The sequence below is a fragment of the Oncorhynchus mykiss genome, chromosome 28 (assembly GCF_057628025.1).
Source record: "Oncorhynchus mykiss isolate SJ-2025 chromosome 28, ASM5762802v1, whole genome shotgun sequence".
NCBI classification, from domain to species: Eukaryota; Metazoa; Chordata; class Actinopteri; order Salmoniformes; family Salmonidae; genus Oncorhynchus; species Oncorhynchus mykiss.
The window spans coordinates 35103698-35127436 of record NC_143049.1 but is presented as its reverse complement, the minus strand read 5'-3'; the positions used below and the strand labels follow the sequence as shown (position 1 = coordinate 35127436).

The 23739-nt window shown below is 43.9% G+C and overlaps 3 protein-coding genes across 10 annotated transcripts; 1 reads left to right on the top strand and 2 right to left on the bottom strand.

The window, feature by feature from the left end:
• Positions 1-269: 269 nt before the first annotated feature.
• On the bottom strand, positions 270-6615 carry extl2 (exostosin like glycosyltransferase 2). The gene is made up of 6 exons (XM_021590010.3): positions 6386-6615; positions 5344-5798; positions 4743-4813; positions 3814-3929; positions 1636-2092; positions 270-1348 (listed from the first exon to the last, which is right to left on the bottom strand). Exons 1-5 carry the CDS (start codon positions 6388-6390, stop codon positions 1693-1695), a joined length of 1047 nt encoding a protein of 348 aa, XP_021445685.1. The 5' UTR covers positions 6391-6615; the 3' UTR covers positions 270-1348; positions 1636-1692.
• On the top strand, positions 6547-17134 carry zgc:110366 (aldo/keto reductase). Of its 8 annotated transcripts, none has more exons than XM_090225192.1 (9): positions 6606-6787; positions 7581-8010; positions 8156-8214; positions 11084-11185; positions 11298-11389; positions 11700-11882; positions 15535-15594; positions 15990-16088; positions 16535-16671. In XM_090225192.1, exons 3-8 carry the CDS (start codon positions 8175-8177, stop codon positions 16083-16085), a joined length of 573 nt encoding a protein of 190 aa, XP_090081318.1. In that variant the 5' UTR covers positions 6606-6787; positions 7581-8010; positions 8156-8174; the 3' UTR covers positions 16086-16088; positions 16535-16671. The 8 variants fall into 8 exon arrangements, with proteins under 8 accessions (XP_021445689.3, XP_021445690.3, XP_090081314.1 ...); XM_090225191.1 differs by having other exon boundaries at positions 6608-6787; positions 7762-8010; XM_021590014.3 differs by lacking the exon at positions 8156-8214 and having other exon boundaries at positions 6547-6787; positions 7762-8010.
• A 1-nt stretch (position 17135) lies between these two features.
• LOC110509053 (uncharacterized) lies at positions 17136-22932 on the bottom strand. The gene is given in 8 exon segments (XM_021590001.3): positions 17136-19842; positions 19844-20372; positions 20475-20601; positions 20953-21063; positions 21177-21272; positions 21360-21464; positions 22085-22281; positions 22799-22932. Coding segments are annotated over 8 exon segments (3246 nt in total). The 5' UTR covers positions 22830-22932; the 3' UTR covers positions 17136-17792.
• Between the last annotated feature and the right edge of the window lie 807 nt (positions 22933-23739).

Here is a 23739-nt window from a genome sequence, read left to right as displayed (position 1 = left end):
TTTGAGAAACGAAGGCTGTCGAGTCTGCCAATAAGAATGTTGTGATTGACAGAGTCGAAAGCCTTGGCCAGGTCGATGAATACGGCTGCACAGTAATGTCTCTTATCGATGGCGGTTATGATGTCGTTTAGAACCTTGAGCGAGGCTGAGGTGCACCCATGACCAGCTCTCAGAGAATGTTCAGATAGACAACCGGCCGGTGGTCTAACATAATAGTCCATATGCGGACATAAACCCTTTTATTTTACAACATTAAAAAAAATACAAAATGCATATTAGAACCTTTAATTGTTTGGGCTTAGTGTGCTGTGCAACAAATGATTTGCAACAAAGCTCTACCAACAGCATATGCAAACAAAGCCACAATCACAAACAAAACAACAAATCAATGAGAGAATAAATGTTCCAGTGGTCTACATGTCATGTAGAAAAGAAACATTGTTTTCTAGTTTGAGATGCACATTAGTAGATTTTTTTGGCAGACAAACCATTTTAAGGGAGATAATATGAAATCTGATCGAAGGACAAACAGTTTGTAGGGACAGCCTTTTTTCAATGCATTCAGGCTCTTAATGCAACAGAAATTGTAAAAAAAAAAAAGAGAGAGGATACTTGCTTACAAGTCTTGTAGATATTCACCCTGAAACAGTCATGTCAGGGAGGCGATCGCCAGAAACAGCACCAGTTCTCACCAGAACAAAGGCAGCGTAACATTCACATAATTCCAGTAAGTACCGTTTAACACTGCAAAGTTTGAGCCGAGCAAGAGCAGAAAGCATCCATTATTCAAGTCATGACGTCATAATAATGTTTAAACCAGTAGATTAAAAAAAATAAAAAATGTTCACTTGCCCTTCCAATGCTATGCATCTCAGAATCAAAGGAATATTCTCAGTTGTCTTGTGATTGTATGAGCACCTGTGTATGTGTCTCATCATATTTAATAATTTATCAAATCCACATCTGAATACCTGACAAGTTATGTCTGTCATGGGAGTGCAAGTAGTGACACAAAGGCAAAAGTAAAATTGAACTTTTGAACAGTTACAGTACAATGTGCATATTGCAATGCTGACATCAGCTGGCAGTAAAAGCCATTGCACTAACTAAAGTCTATCTATCTACAGCCACGTAATATCCTAGGATTTTGGCAACAGCAAAAGTCCTCTGGTTTAATACTGATATCTTGTCTGTCAGATTGTCAAGAACAGGATTAACGTAAAGAGTCCATCTTTAGTTAGGCCCCGGTTGTTGGACCATCTGCCTTGTTGTCAGTGTTTGGTCCTGGAGGTCACCGTCTCAGAGATCTAGTCCCGATGAGGTCATAATAAGGAATCCCTTCGCTCTCCTACAAAAAGACAACAGAATGAGAACCTTACTTTAGGGTATCCCAAAAACCGAAACCATTACCCAAGCAAAATCCTCACATTTTACGGTAAGTGTTACTCCTCTTAACGCTTTGTTACACAATCCTGCGTACTTCAATTCAGCTTTACAATACTAACTTCAGTATTAACCCCGCCATTCTATTCCATTAACCTTGGCATGCAATCTACTCTGTTTCATCACCCAAAACACTGATCAAATCCTCATCCCCTTGCCCTATCACATCCCAACACCTGTACATTGACCTACCTGAATGCCTGCTGTGTTCCACACCTGTCAATGCCAGTCCGTGCCTCCCTGTGCCAGTCAGCCCCTGCCCTTGTGGTTGGCATAGCTTGGGAAGCCAAACTGGCACAGCATCATGTTAGAATACCTCAGGGGCATTGCGCCGTAGATCTGTGCCAGCCGGTTCAGGCAGTAGGAGCGCTGGAGCAGGTGTTCGGGACGGTGCCACATGCCTAGGTACCCGCTGCTGGCGTCCCTCTCCAGATTGCGCATATCCACGGGCTTCACAAAGATGCCAGAGGGTCTACTTTTTATGGTCCCAGAACCTCGCTGTAGCTCCGCTGCCACGACGAAGTTCACGGCGATGTCGTCGCAGTTCTGCGTGTCATCCACCAGGGCGTGCACTTCCGGCGGCTGCTCCTGGAAGAGCTGCAGGTAGCGATGGTGGAAGAAGGCGGCGCCGATCAGGACCATGGAGTACCTGCAGCAGTTTGGAAAGCAGGGCCCACATTCAGATTGTTTAAAAAAAAATGCATCAGGGCGCAAGACACAGATGAACATGATTTAGAGCAACAACGTCTACATCTAGGCCTTCAGTGTCTAGATATGGCAAATTTCTATAGTTATAGTTATGCAGTTATAGTGTCTTCAGAAAGTATTCACACCCCTTGACCCAGATTTTGTGTGTTACAGCCTGAATTCAACATGGATTTTCTCTCTCTCACCCATCTACACCCAATACCCCATAATGACAAAGTGAAAATATATGTGTTTAGACATTTTTGCTAATTTATTGAAAAAAGTATTCACACCCCTGAATCACCTTTGGCAGTGCTAACAACGGTGCTTATTTCTGGATACGTCTAAGAGTTTTGCACACCTGAATTGTACAATATTTGCCCATTATTCTTTTCAAAATTCTTCAAGCTCTTTCAAATTGATTGTTTATCATTGCTAGACAACCGTTTAAGTCTTGCCATAGACTTTCAAGTAGATGTAAGTCAAAACTTTAACTACAGTAGGCCACTCAGGAACATTCAATGTAGTCTTGGTAAGCAACTCCAGTGTATATTTGGCCTTGTGTTTTATGTTATTGTCCTTACCAAAAGCGGAATTTGTCTCCCAGTGTCTGGTGGAAAGCAGACTGAACCAGGTTTTCTACTGCTCTATACTGTTTATTTTTTATCATAAAATAACTCCCTAGTCCTTGCCGATGACAAGCATACCCATAACATGATGCAGCCACCACCATGCTTGCAAATATGGAGTGGTACTCAGTGATGTGTTGTGGTGGATTTGCCCCAACAAAAGTTAATTTCTTTTCCACATTTTTTGCAGTTTTACTTTAGTGCCTTATTGCAAACAGGATGCATGTTTTGGAATATTTGTATTCTGTACAGGTTTCCTTCAGTCATTTAGGTTAGTATTGTGGAGTAACTACAATGTTTATCCTTCCTCAGTTTCCCCCTACCACACTATTAAACTCTAACGGTTTTAAAATTCATGGGGAAATCCCTGAGTGGTTTATTTCCTCTCCGGCAACTGAGTCAGGAAGGACACCTGTATATTTGTACTGACTGGGTGTATTGGTACACCATCCAAAGTGAGTCAGGAAGGACACCTGTATATTTGTACTGACTGGGTGTATTGGTACACCATCCAAAGTGAGTCAGGAAGGACACCTGTATATTTGTAGTGACTGGGTGTAGTGGTACACCATCCAAAGTGTAATTAAGAACTTCACCATGCTCAAAAGGGATATTCAATGTCTGATTTTTATATCAATAGGTAGGTGCCATTCTTTGCAAGGCAGGGTCTTTGTGGTTGAATCTGTGTTTGAAATTCACTGCTCGACTGAGGAACCTTACAGATAATTGTATGTGTGGGGTATAGAGATGAGGTAGTCATTAAAAATTATGTTAAACACTATTATTGAACACAGAGTGAGTCACATTTTTACTCCTGAACTTATTTAGGCTTGCCATAACAAAGGGGTTCAATACTTATTGATGCAAAATATTTCAGCTTTTCGTTAATTAATTAGTAAAAATGTCTAAAAAACATAATTTCATTTTGACAATATGGGCTATTGTGTGTAGGCCAGTGACACAACATCTCAATTTAATAAATTTTACATTCAGGCTGCAACACAAGAACATGTGGAAAAAGTCAAGGGGTGTGAATACTTTGAAGACACTGTACCTGTCACCTCCTCCCATCTCTGGGTCCTGGAGCTCAAAGCTGCCGTAGCTGTAGACCCCCGTCACCGTGGTAACGTGTTTACGGGGGACAAATCCAACTATCTGATCTGGGAATTGCTGTTGGAGGATGAGAGTAGGGGACAACATTCATTGAGGAACATTCCAATAGTAATACAGTATAAGCTATTATGTAGAAGGCACGACAAAACCTATTCCCCTCAGGAGTCTAAAAAGATTTGGCATGAGTCCTCAAATCCTCCAAAGGTTCTACAGCTGCACGATCGAGAGCATGGTTGCATCACTGCCTGGTATGGCAACTGCTTGGCCTCCGACCACAAGGCACTACAGAGGGTAGTGCGTACAGCCCAGTACATCACAGGGGCCAAGCTTCCTGCCATCCAGGACCTCTATACCAGGCGGTGTCAGAGGAAGGCCTAAAAAAATGTCAAAGACTCCAGCCACCCTAGTCATAGACTGTTCTCTCTGCTATCGCATGGTAAGCGGTACCGGAGTGCCACGTCTAGGTCCAAGAGGCTTCTAAAAAGCTTCTACCCCCCAAGCCATAAGACTCCTGAACATTTAGTCAAATGGCCACCCAGACTATTAGCCTTACCCCCCCCTTTTACACCGCTGCTACTCTCTGTTATTATCTATGCATAGTCACTTTAATAATTCTACATGTACATATGACCTCAACTAATTGGTGCCCCCGCACATTGACTCTGCACCGGTACCCCCCTGTATATAGTTACGCTATTGTTTTTACTGTTTCTCTTTAAATTACGTGTTACTTTTATTTCTATTCATATTTTCTTAAATGCATTGTTGGTTAGGGGCTTGTAAGTAAGCATTTCACTGTAAGGTTGTATTCGGCACGTGACTAATAACATTTTGATTTGATTTCAATGTGTATTGTTGGGAGGTACATACCTTCCACACAGAGAAGGCAAAACTGATATCTGGAACGCTGACCAACGTGTCATCATCCAGCATCAACACAGCTGAGGAGAGAATTGGAACACCGTATTACCATTAAATGATGAAATACTTCCAATACACAGCGTTGTTGTGCCTGTATACTCGACTGGCCAATTTTGCGACGTAGCTGAGTAAAGGAGACGAGGAAAGTAGACGAGGAAAGTAGACGAGAAAAGGAGACGAGGAAAGGAGACGAGGAAAGGAGACGAGGAAAGGAGACGAGGAAAGGAGACGAGGAAAGTGTCTGTCAGTCTGTCTCAGTGGAGGCTGCTGAAGGAAAGGACGGCCATAATAATGGCGTCAATGGAATGGTATCAACCACATGGAAACCACGTCCTCAATGTGTTTGATGTCATTATTATTAGTGGTCCTCCCCTGGTCTGTGTGTCTCTCTTTCACACTCAACACCTCAGTCAGTATCTATCTTCGGTTGAACGGCTAAGTGAGGTAGACACTTTGGAAAGCCACCTTAATGCCATCTCTGTCTGACTCACCTCACCTCACTTCACCTCACCTCACCTCAACTCAACTCACTCACACTCACACACCTCACCGTCGGTATCGATCTCAGCAAATGGCTGCAGGCGGTTGCGCATGCGGTTGACGCTCTGCTCTTTGAACACCACGGGGATGGGATGGGGCCCCAGGTTGTCCCAGAGCTCTTGGGGGGTCCGCTCCCCAATGTTGTTCCACACGATGATGACCCGCCGCAGGTGTGGCACCGCCTGGTAATGGTTGAGCAGTTTCAGCAGGACGTCGGTGCGGTTATACGTCTGTATGACTATGGTAAATGCGGTGGCGTCCTCCTCTTCCATGTGGCGCCCGGGAATGGCGTTGGCATTGCTGCCGGCGGTGGCTCTATGGCGAAGGGCTCCCATGGCCCCGACATGGCCCCGGTCCTCGATGGAAGGGAGGAGGGCAGTCAAGGCAGCACCGACCAAGAGAAGGAGTAGTATGGGAGCAACGAGATAGGACCGCCGAAGTCCTTTGCAGCCACGGAGAAGGACTCTGCACTCAGGAGAAAGACAACAATGGACATATATATTGATTCCCAAATCAACCCCTAGCCCATACTCTCTATGCACTTGTGGAGATCTGAGATGATTAGATAGACATAAACAATATGGAAATAGGTCTACCTTGCCCTCTGTAATAGGTCAGGGGGAATTTTCGCCATATTGCTAATCCACACAGATCACAGACCTTCAGTGTTTAGGGTGCAGGAGCTAGGGGTCGATTGGAGGAGCCATATTTTACAGACTAGGCATGGGCACTTAGAAACTAATTCACAGAATAGGCTTTTTAAAAATATGGACTATTTGTCAAGCGCATACATTGTAAACCACGACATTCCAATCACAACACCCTCCATGATAATAATCGACGACAACATGTTGCGCGCATGCATATGCAAAATTAATTTGATTGGGCCTATTAGGCTATGGCATCATCAAAAAGTAAACTTTATTAAACTGTACTTTAACGGCGTTAGTGACTTTTAAAGTAGCCTAATGAAAATGGGTTACAAACCTCGGCCTACAATAGACTAGGCCACTTAACAATACAACAGTGAGGAAAAACACTAAGCTACCTACCTCATTGTTGTATCCTTATAACGCACATTCCAAAACAATTAATGAATCTACTTTAGTTGTTTTCTCCCTCTTTTCCTATTCTACCCAGAGTTCGGATGATTTACGCAGACGCAACGTAGACTTGCAGGAAAGTATTTGTAGGCAAATTCGGGAAAGTCAGGAAAACTACAATGACGCACAACTGTGCTGCTTTATGGCGAGGGTTTTCGCCGCAAGGCTTTTAGTTTTACGACGTATTTGGAAAATTGGATACTAGCGGCACCCCGGAAACGTCCTATTGAATATAATAAAACGCATTAGTTGGTTTTACAAGTCACAGTTGAACAAACATGAATTCTATTGTAACGACTTGTCCTAAAGTTTCTCTTTCCAATGGCCTGCAAATTCCAATTCTGGGACTGGGTAAAAAGCTTCCTTTATTTTACATAACGTGCAACCTTTTAAAGAGAAATGTAAAGGTATTTTGCAACAATGTTTACTACTGTGCTCAGGATGAGTCAGTTAATCTATATATATATATATATATATATATATATATATATATATATATATATATATATATATATATATATAATATATAATATATAATATATATATATATATATATATATATATATAGATATAGATATAGATTATATATATATATGGTGTATGTATGAATGTATGTATATATATATATATATATATATATATACACACACACCGTATGGAATTACTCGGATGAATTTCTGCTGAAACATCGCAACATTGTGTCAAACTAGCCTACATAGAGGACTGACTGTTCTAGCATGAATTCCATCAAGAACACATCCTCGAACTTTTGAACTGAACTGAATATGAAAACAACACAGACCAGTGTGAAGGTAGTGGGCTTCTCAATAGTGGCTAACCAAAATGTTTTGTAGACCAGTAATCAGTGTGAATGAAGAGACACAGTACCAGTATCAGTAGCTTCTCAATAGTGGCTAACCAAAAGGTTTTGTAGACCAGTAATCAGTGTGAATGAAGAGACACAGTATCAGTAGCTTCTCAATAGTGGTTAACCAAAATGTTTTGTAGATCAGTAATCAGTGTGAATGAAGAGACACAGTATCAGTAGTCCACAGAGGCATCCTCTCTGATTCCCCTGTAATTTTTCTGCTCTGTGGATTGGTTGGCCAATCCTCCAAATTGCTTTCATTTTATGTTGTTATAGGAGTGCAGATGAAGGAGAAGATGATTCTAAGGAGAGTGAAACACCTCAGACTATTGAGATGGCCCCATTGAAAGGAAGAAGTTTGAAATTCATACCAGTAATTCTAAATCAGGGAACGTTTGAAATTCATACCTGAAATTCTAAATCAGGGAAAGTGATGTATCTTTCTTTTCTTCCCAAGGAACATCGCATCACGGCGGGTATTCACATGACGCCATGTTGTATGCACTCCGCGAGTGTGGCGTGCGGCACATCGACACAGCGAAGCGTTACGGCTGTGAGGAGCAGCTGAGTATAGCCGTGCAGGAGAGCGGAGTACCGCGGCAAGACCTATGGCTTACAACCAAACTGTGGCCCGGAGAATACGGCTATACCGCTTCCAAAAAGGCCTGCCGCGACTCGTGTTCCCGCCTAGGGGTGGAATACCTTGGTAAGGCTCACGACAATATGGTCCGAGTACTTTTTACTTATCTGATAGATAAAAAGTATTCAGTCCTTTTTGAAATAATAGATAAGGGAAACCTATTCAGACTTTATTGAACCTGGTCAATTGAAAACCGGTTCTCATTTGCAAGAGACAACGTCCACAACAAGATGATCTCCCCCTACTCATACCAAAGCTCTTCCACTATAGGTAATAAAAAAAACAAATGCTTTCCTCTCTTTTTACTCTCACCCACCTTGGTGGAATGTCTACCGTCTCCTTGGTGTGGTGGAATGTCTACCGTCTCCTTGGTGTGGTGGAATGTCTACCGTCTCCTTGGTGTGGTGGAATATCTACCGTCTCCTTGGTGTGGTGGAATGTCTACGTCTCCTTGGTGTGGTGGAATGTCTACGTCTCCTTGGTGTGGTGGAATATCTACCGTCTCCTTGGTGTGGTGGAATGTCTACCGTCACCTTGGTGTGGTGGAATGTCTACGTCTCCTTGGTGTGGTGGAATATCTACCGTCTCCTTGGTGTGGTGGAATGTCTACCGTCTCCTTGGTGTGGTGGAATGTCTACGTCTCCTTGGTGTGGTGGAATGTCTACGTCTCCTTGGTGTGGTGGAATGTCTACCGTCTCCTTGGTGTGGTGGAATATCTACCGTCTCCTTGGTGTGGTGGAATGTCTACGTCTCCTTGGTGTGGTGGAATGTCTACGTCTCCTTGGTGTGGTGGAATATCTACCGTCTCCTTGGTGTGGTGGAATGTCTACCGTCTCCTTGGTGTGGTGGAATGTCTACGTCTCCTTGGTGTGGTGGAATGTCTACCGACTCCTTGGTGTGGTGGAATGTCTACCGTCTCCTTGGTGTGGTGGAATATCTACCGTCTCCTTGGTGTGGTGGAATGTCAACCTCTCCTTGGTATGGTGTAATGTCTACCGTCTCCTTGGTGTGGTGGAATGTCTACCGACTCCTTGGTGTGGTGGAATGTTTACGTTTCCTTGGTGTGGTGGAATGTCTACCGTCTCCTTGGTGTGGTGGAATGTCTACGTCTCCTTGGTGTGGTGGAATGTCTACGTCTCCTTGGTGTGGTGGAATGTCTACCGTCTCCTTGGTGTGGTGGAATGTCTACCGTCTCCTTGGTGTGGTGGAATGTTTCCCATCTCCTTGGTTTGGTGGAATGTCTACCGACTCCTTGGTGTGGTGGAATGTCTACCGTCTCCTTGGTGTGGTGGAATATCTACCGTCTCCTTGGTGTGGTGGAATGTCTACGTCTCCTTGGTGTGGTGGAATGTCTACCGTCTCCTTGGTGTGGTGGAATGTCTACGTCTCCTTGGTGTGGTGGAATGTCTACGTCTCCTTGGTGTGGTGGAATATCTACCGTCTCCTTGGTGTGGTGGAATGTCTACCGTCACCTTGGTGTGGTGGAATGTCTACGTCTCCTTGGTGTGGTGGAATATCTACCGTCTCCTTGGTGTGGTGGAATGTCTACCGTCTCCTTGGTGTGGTGGAATGTCTACGTCACCTTGGTGTGGTGGAATGTCTACGTCTCCTTGGTGTGGTGGAATGTCTACTGTCTCCTTGGTGTGGTGGAATGTCTACTGTCTCCTTGGTGTGGTGGAATATCTACCGTCTCCTTGGTGTGGTGGAATGTCTACGTCTCCTTGGTGTGGTGGAATGTCTACGTCTCCTTGGTGTGGTGGAATATCTACCGTCTCCTTGGTGTGGTGGAATGTCTACCGTCTCCTTGGTGTGGTGTAATGTCTACGTCTCCTTGGTGTGGTGGAATGTCTACCGTCTCCTTGGTGTGGTGGAATGTCTACCGTCACCTTGGTGTGGTGGAATGTCTACGTCTCCTTGGTGTGGTGGAATGTCTACGTCTCCTTGGTGTGGTGGAATGTCTACGTCTCCTTGGTGTGGTGGAATGTCTACCATCTCCTTGGTGTGGTGGAATGTCTACTGTCTCCTTGGTTTGGTGGAATGTCTACCGACTCCTTGGTGTGGTGGAATGTCTACCGTCTCCTTGGTGTGGTGGAATATCTACCGTCTCCTTGGTGTGGTGGAATGTCTACGTCTCCTTGGTGTGGTGGAATGTCTACGTCTCCTTGGTGTGGTGGAATATCTACCGTCTCCTTGGTGTGGTGGAATGTCTACGTCTCCTTGGTGTGGTGTAATGTCTACGTCTCCTTGGTGTGGTGGAATGTCTACCGACTCCTTGGTGTGGTGGAATGTCTACCGTCTCCTTGGTGTGGTGGAATGTCTACGTCTCCTTGGTGTGGTGGAATATCTACCGTCTCCTTGGTGTGGTGGAATGTCTACCGTCTCCTTGGTATGGTGTAATGTCTATGTCTCCTTGGTGTGGTGGAATGTCTACCGACTCCTTGGTGTGGTGGAATGTTTACGTCTCCTTGGTGTGGTGGAATGTCTACCGTCTCCTTGGTGTGGTGGAATGTCTACCGTCACCTTGGTGTGGTGGAATGTCTACGTCTCCTTGGTGTGGTGGAATGTCTACCGTCTCCTTGGTGTGGTGGAATGTCTACCGTCTCCTTGGTGTGGTGGAATGTCTATCGTCTCCTTGGTGTGGTGGAATGTCTACCGTCTCCTTGGTTTGGTGGAATGTCTACCGACTCCTTGGTGTGGTGGAATGTCTACCGTCTCCTTGGTGTGGTGGAATGTCTACCGACTCCTTGGTGTGGTGGAATGTCTACCGTCTCCTTGGTGTGGTGGAATGTCTACCGTCTCCTTGGTGTGGTGGAATGTCTACGTCTCCTTGGTGTGGTGGAATGTCTACCGTCTCCTTGGTGTGGTGGAATGTCTACCGTCTCCTTGGTGTGGTGGAATGTCTACGTCTCCTTGGTGTGGTGGAATGTCAACCTCTCCTTGGTGTGGTGGAATGTCTATGTCTCCTTGGTGTGGTGGAATGTCTACTGACTCCTTGCTCTCCCTCTAATTGTATCAATCCTCTTTTTTCCCTTTCCCTCCCTGTTCACTCCCTCTGTCTCTCTCCCTTTCCCACTCTCCCCTCTCACAACCTCTCTCACCCCCCCCCCCACCCCCACCCCCACCCTTCTCCCTTTCTCAGATTTGTACCTGATGCACTGGCCAGATGCCATGGTCCCAGGAAGGTCCAATAGGGAGGTCAGGGTGGAGACTTGGAGGGCCTTGGAGGAGCTGTATAATGAAGGTGACACAGAAAAGTATTTCTTATAGTCACACACCGTGCTATAAGACTATATGATTCTGCATAGGTCTCTTATCTAGAGCCCTCTGTTTCTGTCTCGGTGAACGCGGGGCAGGCGTGTGTCGTGCCATCGGCGTGAGTAATTTCCTCGTCTCCCATCTGAAGGAGCTGAAGGAGGACTGTAGTGTGGTGCCTCACGTCAACCAGGTGAGTGATGCATTGGGCTGCGTTTCATTCCACAGTCTTTCCTGGCCTAGTTCACTCCCTGAAGGATCTGAAGGGACTGGATGGGTGATTGCAACATGGATAAAACGAGTTGTAGCTTCCTGTCCAGTGACCACCTAGTTATCTTAGATCCGTGACGGAGACTGAATGAGGGCAGAGGGTAGGCGATTGATATTTGGAATGGAAATGCGGCCAGTGTGTCTGTGGGACATGACCTGTTACCTACATTGGCCCACCAGTTATAAGCGACAGGAAAGGACAGACCGAGTGATGTCCCTTTCCCACCTCTCAGGTGGAGTACCACCCGTTCCAGCAGCCAGAGGAGCTGGTGGAGTACTGTCGCCAGGAGGGCATCGTGTTCGAGGGCTATTGCCCCCTGGCCAAGGGTCAAGCTCTCAGCCACCCCACCATCCTCCAGCTGGCACACAAGTACGCCCGCACGCCCTCTCAGATCTGCATCCGGTGGAGCGTACAGGTACCCTCATCTCTCCTGATGCCTACCTACAGTGGGTTACAGCCTGAATTCAACATGTATTACATTAAGATTTGGTGTCACTGATCTACACACAATACCAATATGATATCAGGGGAATTCAGTGTCAGTGCGTGGATAAAATCACTGGGGAAGCCAAGCCATAAAAAAAGCCATATTACAACCTGTGTGTTTTGATAATTGCGTCATTTGCTCTATTACCTGTTCGTTCATATGCCTTGCGACCGTGATATATAGGCCTCAAGGCCAAGACAATAAGACAGTGGCAGAATAAATTCAACCACACCTTTTGTTTTATCACAAATCCTGATAGAAACCTCTGTCTAGTGAAGTCCACGACGCGCATTGCATGTAACAGACAGTTACATGACCTTGACGCAGTGTTTCACAAACCCTGGTCCTCCAGTAGCCCCAACAGCCCAACCCTGGTCCTCCAGTAGCCCCAACAACCCAACCCTGGTCCTCCAGTAGCCCCAACAGCCCATCCCTGGTCCTCCAGTAGCCCCAACAGCCCAACCCTGGTTCTCCAGTAGCCCCAACAGCCCAACCCTGGTCCTCCAGTAGCCCCAACAGCCCAACCCTGGTCCTCCAGTAGCCCCAACAGCCCATCCCTGGTCCTCCAGTAGCCCCAACAGCCCATCCCTGGTCCTCCAGTATCCCCAACAGCCCAACCCTGGTCCTCCAGTAGCCCCAACAGCCCAACCCTGGTCCTCCAGTAGCCCCAACAGCCCAACCCTGGTCCTCCAGTAGCCATAACAGCCCAACCCTGGTCCTCCAGTACCCCCCAACAGTACACAGTTTTGTTATAGCCCTTGACAAACATACCTCATTCAACTCATTGAGGGCTTGATGATTAGTTGACAAGTTGAATCAAGTGTGCTCGTCTTTGGCCAACACTGAGAATTAAGTAAAACCACAAGGCCAAATTCCGATCTCCATCAATGGCTAATTTAGGAAAGGGCCAATTTTAGCTAGCTAGACACCGGGGGACAACGATATAACAAAATCCTAATTGCTAAATTGTCCATAAATATTGTCAATAAAATAAAAAATAAAAGTAATTTAATATTGATTTATTGAAAGCGTAATATCAACTGGTTACATTATATGGTGGAACAGAATCTCAATCAAGGCAGTATCCTCAGCGGTGTTCCTTGTAGAAACCTATGGCTGTGTTATGGTATAGTTTTGTTTATTTAAGACAAGACGCTCTTATCCCTTATCACAGTCAAGACATACCTATTTTATAGTAAAAAAAAATCATGATGTAATATAACAGAATAAAATGGAACAGAATATTTTCCCAATATATAAAAAGTTGCCCGTGTGAAGTAGCATCTCAGGTCTAAAACAGTTATTCTCAAAGAGAATACAGGGGGGGGCCCATTTTGGCGAGTTGAAATAAAACAAAAATGATTTTGGTTATAAACCACAATCAGTCTTCTTTTCAATATACAGATGTTTGATTTAGTTTCCTGCCTGTTCTTTCTAAATGGACAATTCCACATTTGAATACTGCATGGTGATGAATTACGGCCACAACATCTGCTTGGTGAGTAGGCCCAGGCTTAATGATTCTGATGAAAATATGTATGTCTTTAGCAAACTGTTTTTGCATATTTTCAGTTTGGAACCTCTATGTTTAAGGGGGGGGGGGGGTTATAACCAAATCTATATGGCACTAGCAGTTTGCAAAGTAGCCTAAGCGGAAACTTTTAAGCAATGCAAAATTGCAGCTTGTTTTTTGGAACACATATTTCCCAACTTCAATCAACCAGTCCATTTGGAGTCCTCATTTGGCAAGGAATGTGTAGCTTGTGTATCCCATCAGTTACACTGAACAAAAACAAACTCAACGTGTTGGTCCCATGTTTCACAAGCTGAAATAAAAGATCCCAGAAATGTTCCATACGCAGAAAAAGCTTATTTCTCTTTGCCAAGATAATCCATCCACCTGACACGTGTGGCATATCAATATGCTGATTAAACAGTATGATCATTACACAGGTACACCTTGTGCTGGGGACAATAAGGCCACTAAAATGTGAAGTTGTCATACAACACAATGCCACAGATGTCTCAAGTTTTAAGAGGGAGCGTTGTTAGGGTTGCGTCAATTCGAATCTGGTATCAGGATAAGTATGACACCGATTGTATGCTATGTATTTTTTATTAGCTAAGCAATAAGTGGTAAATGCAATTTTCGTATAGATTTTCTCTGTCACACCTCGCAGGGCAAACAGAACTGACTTGTTCCTGACAAAGATATTATAATATACTCTGACAGAAGTAGTTCCTGCTTCCGAGCCGGCCTGTCAGTGTAGAGACTGGGCGTGGTTTAAACTCACCCAGCCTATCGTTGATTGTTGGCGCAGAGCTGGTCCCAGCCCCCGGGCGCTCCAGCGGTCAGTCGTTGTAGTTGTGTAGAATATACAGTTATCTAACAAAATACCTTTTGTTCTCGCAACACTACGTTCTGAATGTGCCCCCCCAACTCATTGCACAGTTCCTGTCTTCGTGTTATTCTGTATTTTTCCATCATGAGAAAGGCCCATGGCCCTGAAACTGTTAAGTGTCTCAAGTCAGCTATGTTGCATAACACATATACCCACACAAGCCAACAGCAAATAATATTCCATCACATATGATATGGTAAGGGCTATAGTATATAACACAGAACCTCACAGCGTGCAATTTGCATGCTGACTGCAGGAATGTCCACCAGGCACAGCCAGAAGAGGACTGGTCACCCCTCATAGCCTGGTTTCTTCCTAGGTTCTGGCCTTTCTAGGGAGTTTTTCCTAGCCACCGTGCTTCTACACCTGCATTGCTTTCTGTTTGGAGTTTTAGGCTGGGTTTCTGTACAGCACTTTGTGACATCAGCTGATGTAAGAAGGGATTTATAAATACATTTGATTGCGCTGTTGCCTGAGAATTGAGTGTTCATTTATATACCATAAGCCGCCTGTTTAAAAAAAAAAAAAAAAATTGTAGTACATCCAACCGGCCTCACAACCGCAGACCACATCTATAGCGTTGTGTGGGCGAGCGGTTTGCTGATGTCAATGTTTTGAACAGAGTGCCCCATGGTTGCCTACCTTCACCACCTGGGTGGCCTATCGAAGTCCAGGACCCCAGTTGCATAGGGAGGAGTTCAGTCCCAGGGCCGTGAGTTTAGAGGGCACTATGGTATTGAAAGGCGAGCTGTAGTCGACGAACAGCATTCTCACATATGCATTCCTCTTCTACAGGTGGGCGGGGGCAGTGTGCAGTGTCGCCCGTGGACATATATAAAAAAATAAATAAAAAAATAAAAAAATTGCTCAAAAATATTTATAATCACTGAAAATGACAAATTACCCAATGGATCATGATACTTTTCTAGTAAAAAAAGTGGGGTTGCAGAAACATACGTTAGCAGATGCAGCTGCTCTGTTTGCTTCATTGCTCAGGCTGGATATGATTGGTAAAGGGGATGTTTGAGAGTGTTGATTACTTTTCAAAGTTCCATACAGTTACTCATTCTTACGAAAAAGATATTCCTTATTACACTGTCATAGTTATACACTTACATTAAGACACTGAAAATGCAAATCTTTATTTAACGGTGTGCTTTGTCCCCCTTCCCTCTCAGAATGGAGTTGTCACCATTCCCAAGTCCACCAAAAACGAGAGGATCCTGGAAAACTGTCAAGTGAGTTGGATTTTTTTTTTACAAGACAGAAGAAGGGAGTTGTGTGCATGTTTTAGTGGAGTTCTGTTTGAGCATGTGTTGAAGTAGATCTAGCTCAATCTAATATTAAAAAGACAGTTCACCCAAATCGTCCAAATTAGTTGAAATAGGCTCTAAGAGAACCCCATTGTTTTAGGGTAATCAATGCCAACGTGAGTCTGTGAAGGCTGAAAAGGGACATTTGGGTGTACTGTTACTTTAAGACTCAACAAATGTCAAATGATCATCACAAGCTCAAGAATGGATCCTGTCCAGAGTCCTGCCCCCAGCTAAAAGGACGTATCATCTCTATCAAACCACCATGTTTGCCCTCCACCTTTCCCCCCCCTGCTGGTCCTGGCTCCTCCCACTCCTAGGTCTTTGGGTTCCAACTGGAGGGGAAAGACATGGAGGCATTGGGCAAGTTGCATGATGGGAGACACGTGAGCTGGGATCCCACATGTGTGGAGTGACAGGTGCAGCATGTGTTCACCATCACTGCTTCTCACAAGCATGCCTTGCCTCTATGGATAGCAGAGCTTCAGCTCTTTACTATTCTAACTTTATTTAGTAACTAAATCATTCTCAGCCACTCTTCCTTTCTGGTCTTTTTCCCTGGCTTGCAGTCTTCCACCCTACAAAATGTATCCCCGATCTGATTATCATGAATCATATTTGCATACAACGTATTCGCTTTTCTCCTTTTGTTTCACAAACCCTTTCATCTGATTTCGTGTGTATATTTGGCTGCCCCTATATCTTGGCTTGCTTTTAGTTGATGTGTATGTACGTGAATGGCTGCTTAGTTCAGAGGTAACTAAACAGACAATGAATGGCCGTGCCTCAATTTAAAATACCATTGAGATCTGGGGAGGACTGTTTTCTCCGAGAGTGATGTCACTCATAAGTGTCTCCTCCTCAGGTCTTTGGGTTCTCCCTCTCAGTTGAGGACGTGGATCGCGTCAGGAGACTCCACAGTGACATGAAGCTCATTCATCTCAGCTGGCCACTCTGGAAAGGATTATCGTCTTAAATAAAATACAAAACTTTTAGAGATGAGATCTGTGTGTGTTTATGGCTGTGAATTAGAAATGGTGGGTGACTCCGGTGCTTCAACCAGAATTGTGAAAGCATAGTTGCTGCTAGCCTCACCCAACTGCCTTACTTTGAGATATTAGTGCCTATCCTCCTAGTTGATGTAACTGGTAGGATACTTGTTAACATCATTGATTTATATAAAATCAGCCATTACTGTATGCCTAGACACAACATTGCCTTAATCCACTGGTCCTTAAAGCATTTTAGGGAGGCTATGCTGCTTAGATCAATGCTATTTTTGTACTCAACTATTGCTAATGCTAAACTGGAGCAAAGTAAACAATAGTCTGGAACAGACTTCTTTCTGGGAATATCGAGGTTAAGTTTATTTTAATTGTAAAAAAAAAAGGATCCTTCCTCCAGGATATTCATTGTAATTAACAGATATCGTTGGTTAAATAAATAAAAAAGACAGGAACACTGAGTTCTGCTCAAATGCGGTTTTATTCATCTCAATCTCAGTTGCTTTTATAATTTTATTCTCAAGGTACCGTAATATGTTCTGCAATGATTACATTTAGCATTTTTATTTTAATCTATACTCTTGAGAAACATTCAGAAGGGCATTATAAAATCATGAACACTGCATGGATTATTTTTCTTGGGGTGTAAGTGAACAAAAACATCCTGAACTTAAAGAAAACTATATATTGGATGCTCATATGGGGTAAAAACTTTATAGCTATACCATGGTGCTCTTTGAATAAGAACAGCTGAAACACTTGGAGAAAAGAAGGGGGTAAACAACCGCCACTCGTAATAATTGCACCTTTTATTTTCAACATATTTGCCACATAAAGGATTTTCACAAATGGGCTGCTGTGTTAATCAATTCTTAGTGAAAATAAAATCCTGCATATTTGACATGTTCTTTAAACATGTACATTCAAAAGGTGAAGGCTACAGTCTGGATTAGAACCTACACCTAGTTACGAGCTAGTCACCTAGTTACGAGCTAGTCACCTAGTTACGAGCTAGTCACCTAGTTACGAGCTAGTCACCTAGTTACAAGCTAGTAATGTGGAGAATCTTGACAAATTAAAAAAAAAAAAAATCGAACACAAAAAGGGAGTCAAAGACAACTAAGAACATGAAGCTGACTGATGTTTTCTCAACAAAAGTTTCAGTTGAAAAGTCTTCCCACAAGCCAAACACTTATGAGGCCTCTCCCCTGTGTGAGTTAAAATGTGTACTTTTAGTTGCGACTTAATGCGACAGCGTACTTTACAGAGAGGGCACGCAAATGGACGTTCTCCTGTATGACTCTGTTGATGGGCCTTCAGATTACCCTTCGAAGAACATCTTTTGCCACAATCTGGGCAAGAGAACGGTCGTTCTCCTGTGTGTACACGCGTGTGTACTTTCAATGCATACTTAGTTCTGAAATCCTTACCACATGCATCACATAGATGAGGTCTGTCAATATGCGAACGAACATGGATGTATAATTTATATTGTTTAGCAAACATCTTGCCGCAAAACCTACATGTGAACCCTTCCCCTGTGTGACATAACATGTGTGTCTCCAGTTTATTTTCACTCGTGAACCATTCCTGACAATGGGGGCAAGAGAAGACCGGTTTAACTTCGGTAGTAGCATTCTCATGTACAACGAGATTACGGTGCATTGAGCCACAACCTGTTTTCCTGGCCTGATGTCGTGTCAAATCGAAAGCTCGACCAAAGCTTCTTGAACATATGGTGCATGTGTGGGGTCCCTGACCCTGTGAGTGACGTCTCCGATGTTGAAGCAAGCTTGCTCTGTTAAAGAATGTCTTATAGCACACCAGACATGTTCTAGAATTTAAAATCACGCCAGTGGGAGGCGCTTTGGAAGTTGTTGGGTTCTCGGGTGACGTGCGATGGCTGTGGGGAATCTCTGTCCCATCCTCCCTTGGAACCAGACAACTGCTTCTGTGTGCTGGATCAACCTCCTCTGGATGATGGTTTGGATCAACTGCCTCACTCCAGTCTTGCTGTCCTCTCTGAAAGTTAATCTCACACTCCTTTGGCTTGCATTGCTGCAAGTCATTTGAGTAGTCAACATCTGTGTTGCAGGACTGCGGGATCGCCATCTCGTTTTCTGCTGCAACTAGTGGCCTGTCTGTCTGGTGTCTAAGGTTTACTTCCTGACTTGTCTTTAACTGCTGCGGTGTGGATTGAGATGTCCTATTCCTGCACCCCGGACACTTTCTGGAGTCTGGAATGTTTTGACCTGAACACTTGTGTATCCGCAGATCCGATATGCTAGGGAAACTTTCCCCACAATTGATGCATGGGTAAGGATGTACATCATGTTGACATTTTAGGTGTATTCTCAAGTTCGCTGCAGTATCGAAAGTTTCATTACACAGAAGACATGTTCTGTAATTACTGGAGGACTGTATCAGAGCACTGAAGGGCAGAGCACTGAAGGCTGTTGCATTCTGGGGTATCGCTGTACCATTTTCTACAAACTGCTGTTGGTTCCCCTCCGAACACTCATTTGGCTCAAAGGTCACACCGCACAGAGAGCAAGGGTGGCGTTTCTTCGTCTTCAAGCACTCTTTTACGTGTTTCTTCAAACTAGGATTATTCCCAAAACTTGCCTCACAGTTGTAGCACTTGTAGGGGAGCAGACCATGAACGGATTTCAGGTGCCTTCTCAGCATAAATACATTACAAAGAGTCTTGTGACACACATGGCATATTTGTCTGGCTTTGGAAGGCTGGAAGGCTTTTGGAGTGTGATGAACATAGGGACCTCTTTTGTTCTGAGGTAAAGTGTCATGGGGGTGGGATATCTCTGTCCAATCATCCTCTACAGATGTCATAGACATGTTATCCTCCTTAAAAGATGCCGTAGACATGTCCTCTTCTGGTTGAGCTGCCGCCTCACACACATTCTGCTGATGTTTCTGTAAGTCCTCATGGTGTTCAAAGTCTTGTCCACACTGGGTGCACTTGGAAGGGCTCTGCTCATTGTGACATCTCATGTGTGCCGTCAAATCCTTTGCTTCGCTGAAAGTCTTTCCACACAAGGAGCATATTTTGACACGCTTGCTTCTTTTAGGCTGTCCTGTGGTAAGGGATGGGTCAGGGGCCAGAGAATACTGAGGTTGACCATCAGAGGGTTCTTCATTGATATTCCTCACTCTTTTGTGATATGACCGGTCCTCTTCTCTGTCCTTGGGATCCTACTTTGTCAATCTGAAGCCTCTCTCTCCTCGGTGTTGAAGAGACCTCCGTCACAGGTAAAAGCATATCAGTAATGTCAAGTCTGTGTAGCAGCACTTTGGGCTGACGGAGCCGACAGGAAGTAGATAAACTAGAAATGTCCTGCACTTCTTGTTGGCTGCTGTGGGCTTTTCCTTGAATTTTCAGCCCACTGTCAGTGTGAAGGTGGTGAAAAGATGTATTGTTTTTCGCTGTTGTTTTCTTGTGTCTACACGCTACCTCCAAAAAAGCAGGCTTCACCTCTTTATTCAAAGGCAACAGTTCACTCTCCATGTGTTCCAACAAAGAGGCCATCTTTGGCTCATTGTCAGATGAGACAGGGCTCATACATTCCTGCTCAGGTTCTGATTGGACCTCTGGGTCAGCTTGGTCAGTGAAGGCTTCATCTATCACTAAGGAAGAGAGAGACATTGAAGCGAGGATCTGATTGTCACCGGAAGACAGAGCTAGAGACAGTTGAAGAAGAAAAGTCAATATTAAAACCAAACATGGAAATGTTAAAGGCTTTCTGCTAACATTATTTCCTGTCCAAAGTCTATTTCTCCTACCATTGGTGTCTACATGTCCACATGTGTTGTTGTGGTGCTGGAGAAGGGTCTTCAAATGCTGAGGGTGGGATACACACTGCACACACTCCTCCAGGACAGAGGGGTCAGGTAGGAACCAAGATGCCGTCTAATGGGAAGAGAGAGAATGGCTTTTAAAAAGACCAATGTATCCATTTTGTATTATAACATATGCAATTGTTAAACAACATGTATGACAGTATGCTGATGAAGGTCATAAGATGTTAGCATGGTCCCTGATGAAGGTCATAAGATGTTAGCATGGTCCCTGATGAAGGTCATAAGATGTTAGCATGGTCCCTGATGAAGGTAATAAGATGTTAGCATGGTACCTGATGAAGGTAATAAGATGTTAGCATGGTACCTGATGAAGGTAATAAGATGTTAGCATGGTCCCTGATGAATGTAATACGATGTTAGCATGGTCCCCGATGAAGGTAATAAGATGTTAGCATGGTACCTGTTGAAGGGTTGGTGCTGGAAGCAGCTTCTCCAGCCTGGAGAGGAACTCCCACACCAGAGTCTGCAGTGCTGAGTTATACTTGGGGCCAAATTCCTCTGGAAAAATATTCTAAGAAACAAGTAGAGGGTATTCAGTACTTTCTGATTTACAGAATTATTTGCACCTGCCTCATAAAATAAATCGGCCCTTAGTTATAAGCAGCTTTAAGTTACAACACTGACCTGAAAGAAGTGTTCTTTCTCAATTGGGTCTTCCAGCAGAGTTTGAATCAGCTTCCGGAAAGTTAATTGTGACGCTTCCACCTCTGGATCAGAAATCTACAGCAAGTATGGATAGCTCAGTCATAATAAATTAAACTAAGTAGCAGCGTTACAATTCTTGATCTGTTACTGGGTAGTACTAACCTCCTTGTCCCTATGAGTGATGATACAGGTCTTCATCCTGTTCAGGTGTGGCTGGATGGTCTCAGGGTTGGCTAGGTGATCAGAGCGACACAACTCCAGAACCAGCTGAATTAGTAAAAGTTCAATTTGTTATGAATGCAATTCAAATTGGACTGGTGGGTGGGCCAACAAAAATAGAAACAGTATATTGACATCGGGAGTGTATTCACTAGGAAGCAAATGGGCTGAAACAGGGAGGGACCCATAAGAATGTGTCCAATAAGAAAGTTTTTTTTGTTGCAAAAAACATTTTGCTAAAATAAGATGATACTTTATTCATCCCACAGAGGGGAAATTTCATTGCACAAGCCAACACATCACCAATAAATACACACTAAAAGCAGCACATCAATGATTATTATAATGATTATTATTAGGGCGTGTGTATATAAACCTGTTCCACTGTACAAGAGGGTAACCTGTACAAGTGTGAAATGGAAATGTGTTTTTTTGCGTATCCCACTGACACACCCCCTTAGGGTTAATTGCCTTGCTGATTTGGTTACTGGCCCAAAGCCCCTAACCCGCCAGGCTACCTGTTGCCCGTAAGGGTTTGTGTTTAATATATGCCTCAATAGAATATGGTAAGGTACTATGGTGTACACACTAATGAATACACCTCAGGAGATGAGAGTTGAGGAATTCTGGCCACTCCCTCGTCTCCACCAATCAGCACCATCTCTCACCTGTGCTCGCAGCCCCATGATGAGTTGGACTCTCTCCCTGTAACTCATCATATCAGGAACTATCTCCAACACAGTGGTGACAAACTCCTCCACCAACCCGTAGTCCATTACGTCTCTCTGCTGAACAACTTGCCATAGAGCTGCAGACACCAGCCGCAGGGGAGGAACCAACAGACGCAGAGATGATAGGGGGAGACCTACAGCAGACACAAATTCAGTTAGTTGGATAACAGAGATGATAGGGGGAGAGGGAGACCTACAGCAGACACAAATTCAGTTAGCTGGTAACAGAGATGACAGGGGACCTACAGCAGTCACAATTTCACTTATTTGGATACCATATATGAGGGGCAGAGAGGGACTTACAACAGGCACACATTCAGTTATTTGGATAACTCTGACATGTATCCTTGTTATTCTATAGCTTCCAACGTTTTAGCAAAGTATAATTTTTTTTCTTCATATAATGTCATTCCTTGAAAACGAGCTACAATATTACATAGAAAATCAAGTGCTATTTCCATGTGAAAATGCAATTACTTCGTTCAGCTAACAAGCTACGTTTTTGTTTGTGGCACATCTTTTACAACGTGTGGCTAAACTGTCTAATAGATTGCCTAGCTAGCTACAATCCCTCACGTTTTTAATTCAATACACTAGCTAACTAGCCTAGAAATGTTGACAACGCCAAAGAGATGGCCACTGCAACCATACCTTCTTCAATCAGGATATGGTGTTTTCGCATTTCGAGCTTTCAGTGCCAGTATACTTGGATTCAAAATAAAATAATGTGAGCTTTGTTCGTGGATGTGTTTCCTTCTGTCTTCCTTTTTTAAAACGTCACTTCCGGTATTCAAATAAGAAACCCTTTTATTTTTAAGGTTACATTTGAATAAGGATTCTAAACGTCTCTGGTTTGGTTTGCACAGTCATACAACCCCAAAGAAGAGGCACAAGAAAAAACATGGAGTTAATTAAGTAATGAATGTAGTTAATAATTAATTGAGGGAAAAATGATAATAAAGACCTCTTCAGACCAATAACCACAAAATTGTAAAGATTCTGCAGAGAAGTTACCTATCCCAGTCACACACAGACATTCACACATTATCTTGTGTCTTTCGTAATTTCACGTGTACAAGTGTCAGCCATAGAAGACAAAAGAACAGCGTAAACAAGGTAACTAAAGAAATTTTATATTTCAGTTGCCTCAGGCCTGTAGTGTGATTTAAAATGTACATTTTTAGTAATTTACAGGATAAATTAAGGTTAAGTGCCTTGCTCAAGGGCACATTGACAGATCTTTCACACAGTCGGCTCAGGGACTCAAACCAGCAACCGTTCAATGACTGGCTCAATGCTGTTAATCGCTAGGCTACCTGCCGGCGAAAGTACCTTGACACCACAATGACATTTGATTATGATACTGTATGTTCATTCATACTCTGGGGCGCCTTCAGGAGGACACGTTTGGACAGTTCAGATATAAACATGTTATATAGAACAAACATGCCTCTCCGACATGGAACAAGAAATCATGTAGGCTCTATTCATGACATTTCTATCTGCAATGTTAGAGAACCTTTGAACGTGGCCCTGATCTGTCTACTGCAGTGTTTCTTGATCCTGGTCTTGGGGACACAAAGGGGAGCACA

Bases quoted from the DNA above. Each gene is read 5' to 3' on its own strand.
- extl2 (XM_021590010.3), bottom strand. The intron at 4,814-5,343 runs GTGAGGTGTGTG...TTCTCTCCTCAG, and splicing joins TGCTGAGATCGATACCGACG to CTGTGTTGATGCTGGATGAT. The intron at 3,930-4,742 runs GTATGTACCTCC...ATCCTCCAACAG, and splicing joins TTGCCTTCTCTGTGTGGAAG to CAATTCCCAGATCAGATAGT.
- zgc:110366 (XM_021590015.3), top strand. From the start codon at position 6,715: ATGAATTCTATTGTAACGACTTGTCCTAAAGTTTCTCTTTCCAATGGC. The intron at 6,788-7,761 runs GTAAAAAGCTTC...TTTCTTCCCAAG, and splicing joins AATTCCAATTCTGGGACTGG to GAACATCGCATCACGGCGGG. The intron at 8,011-11,083 runs GTAAGGCTCACG...TCCCTTTCTCAG, and splicing joins CCTAGGGGTGGAATACCTTG to ATTTGTACCTGATGCACTGG.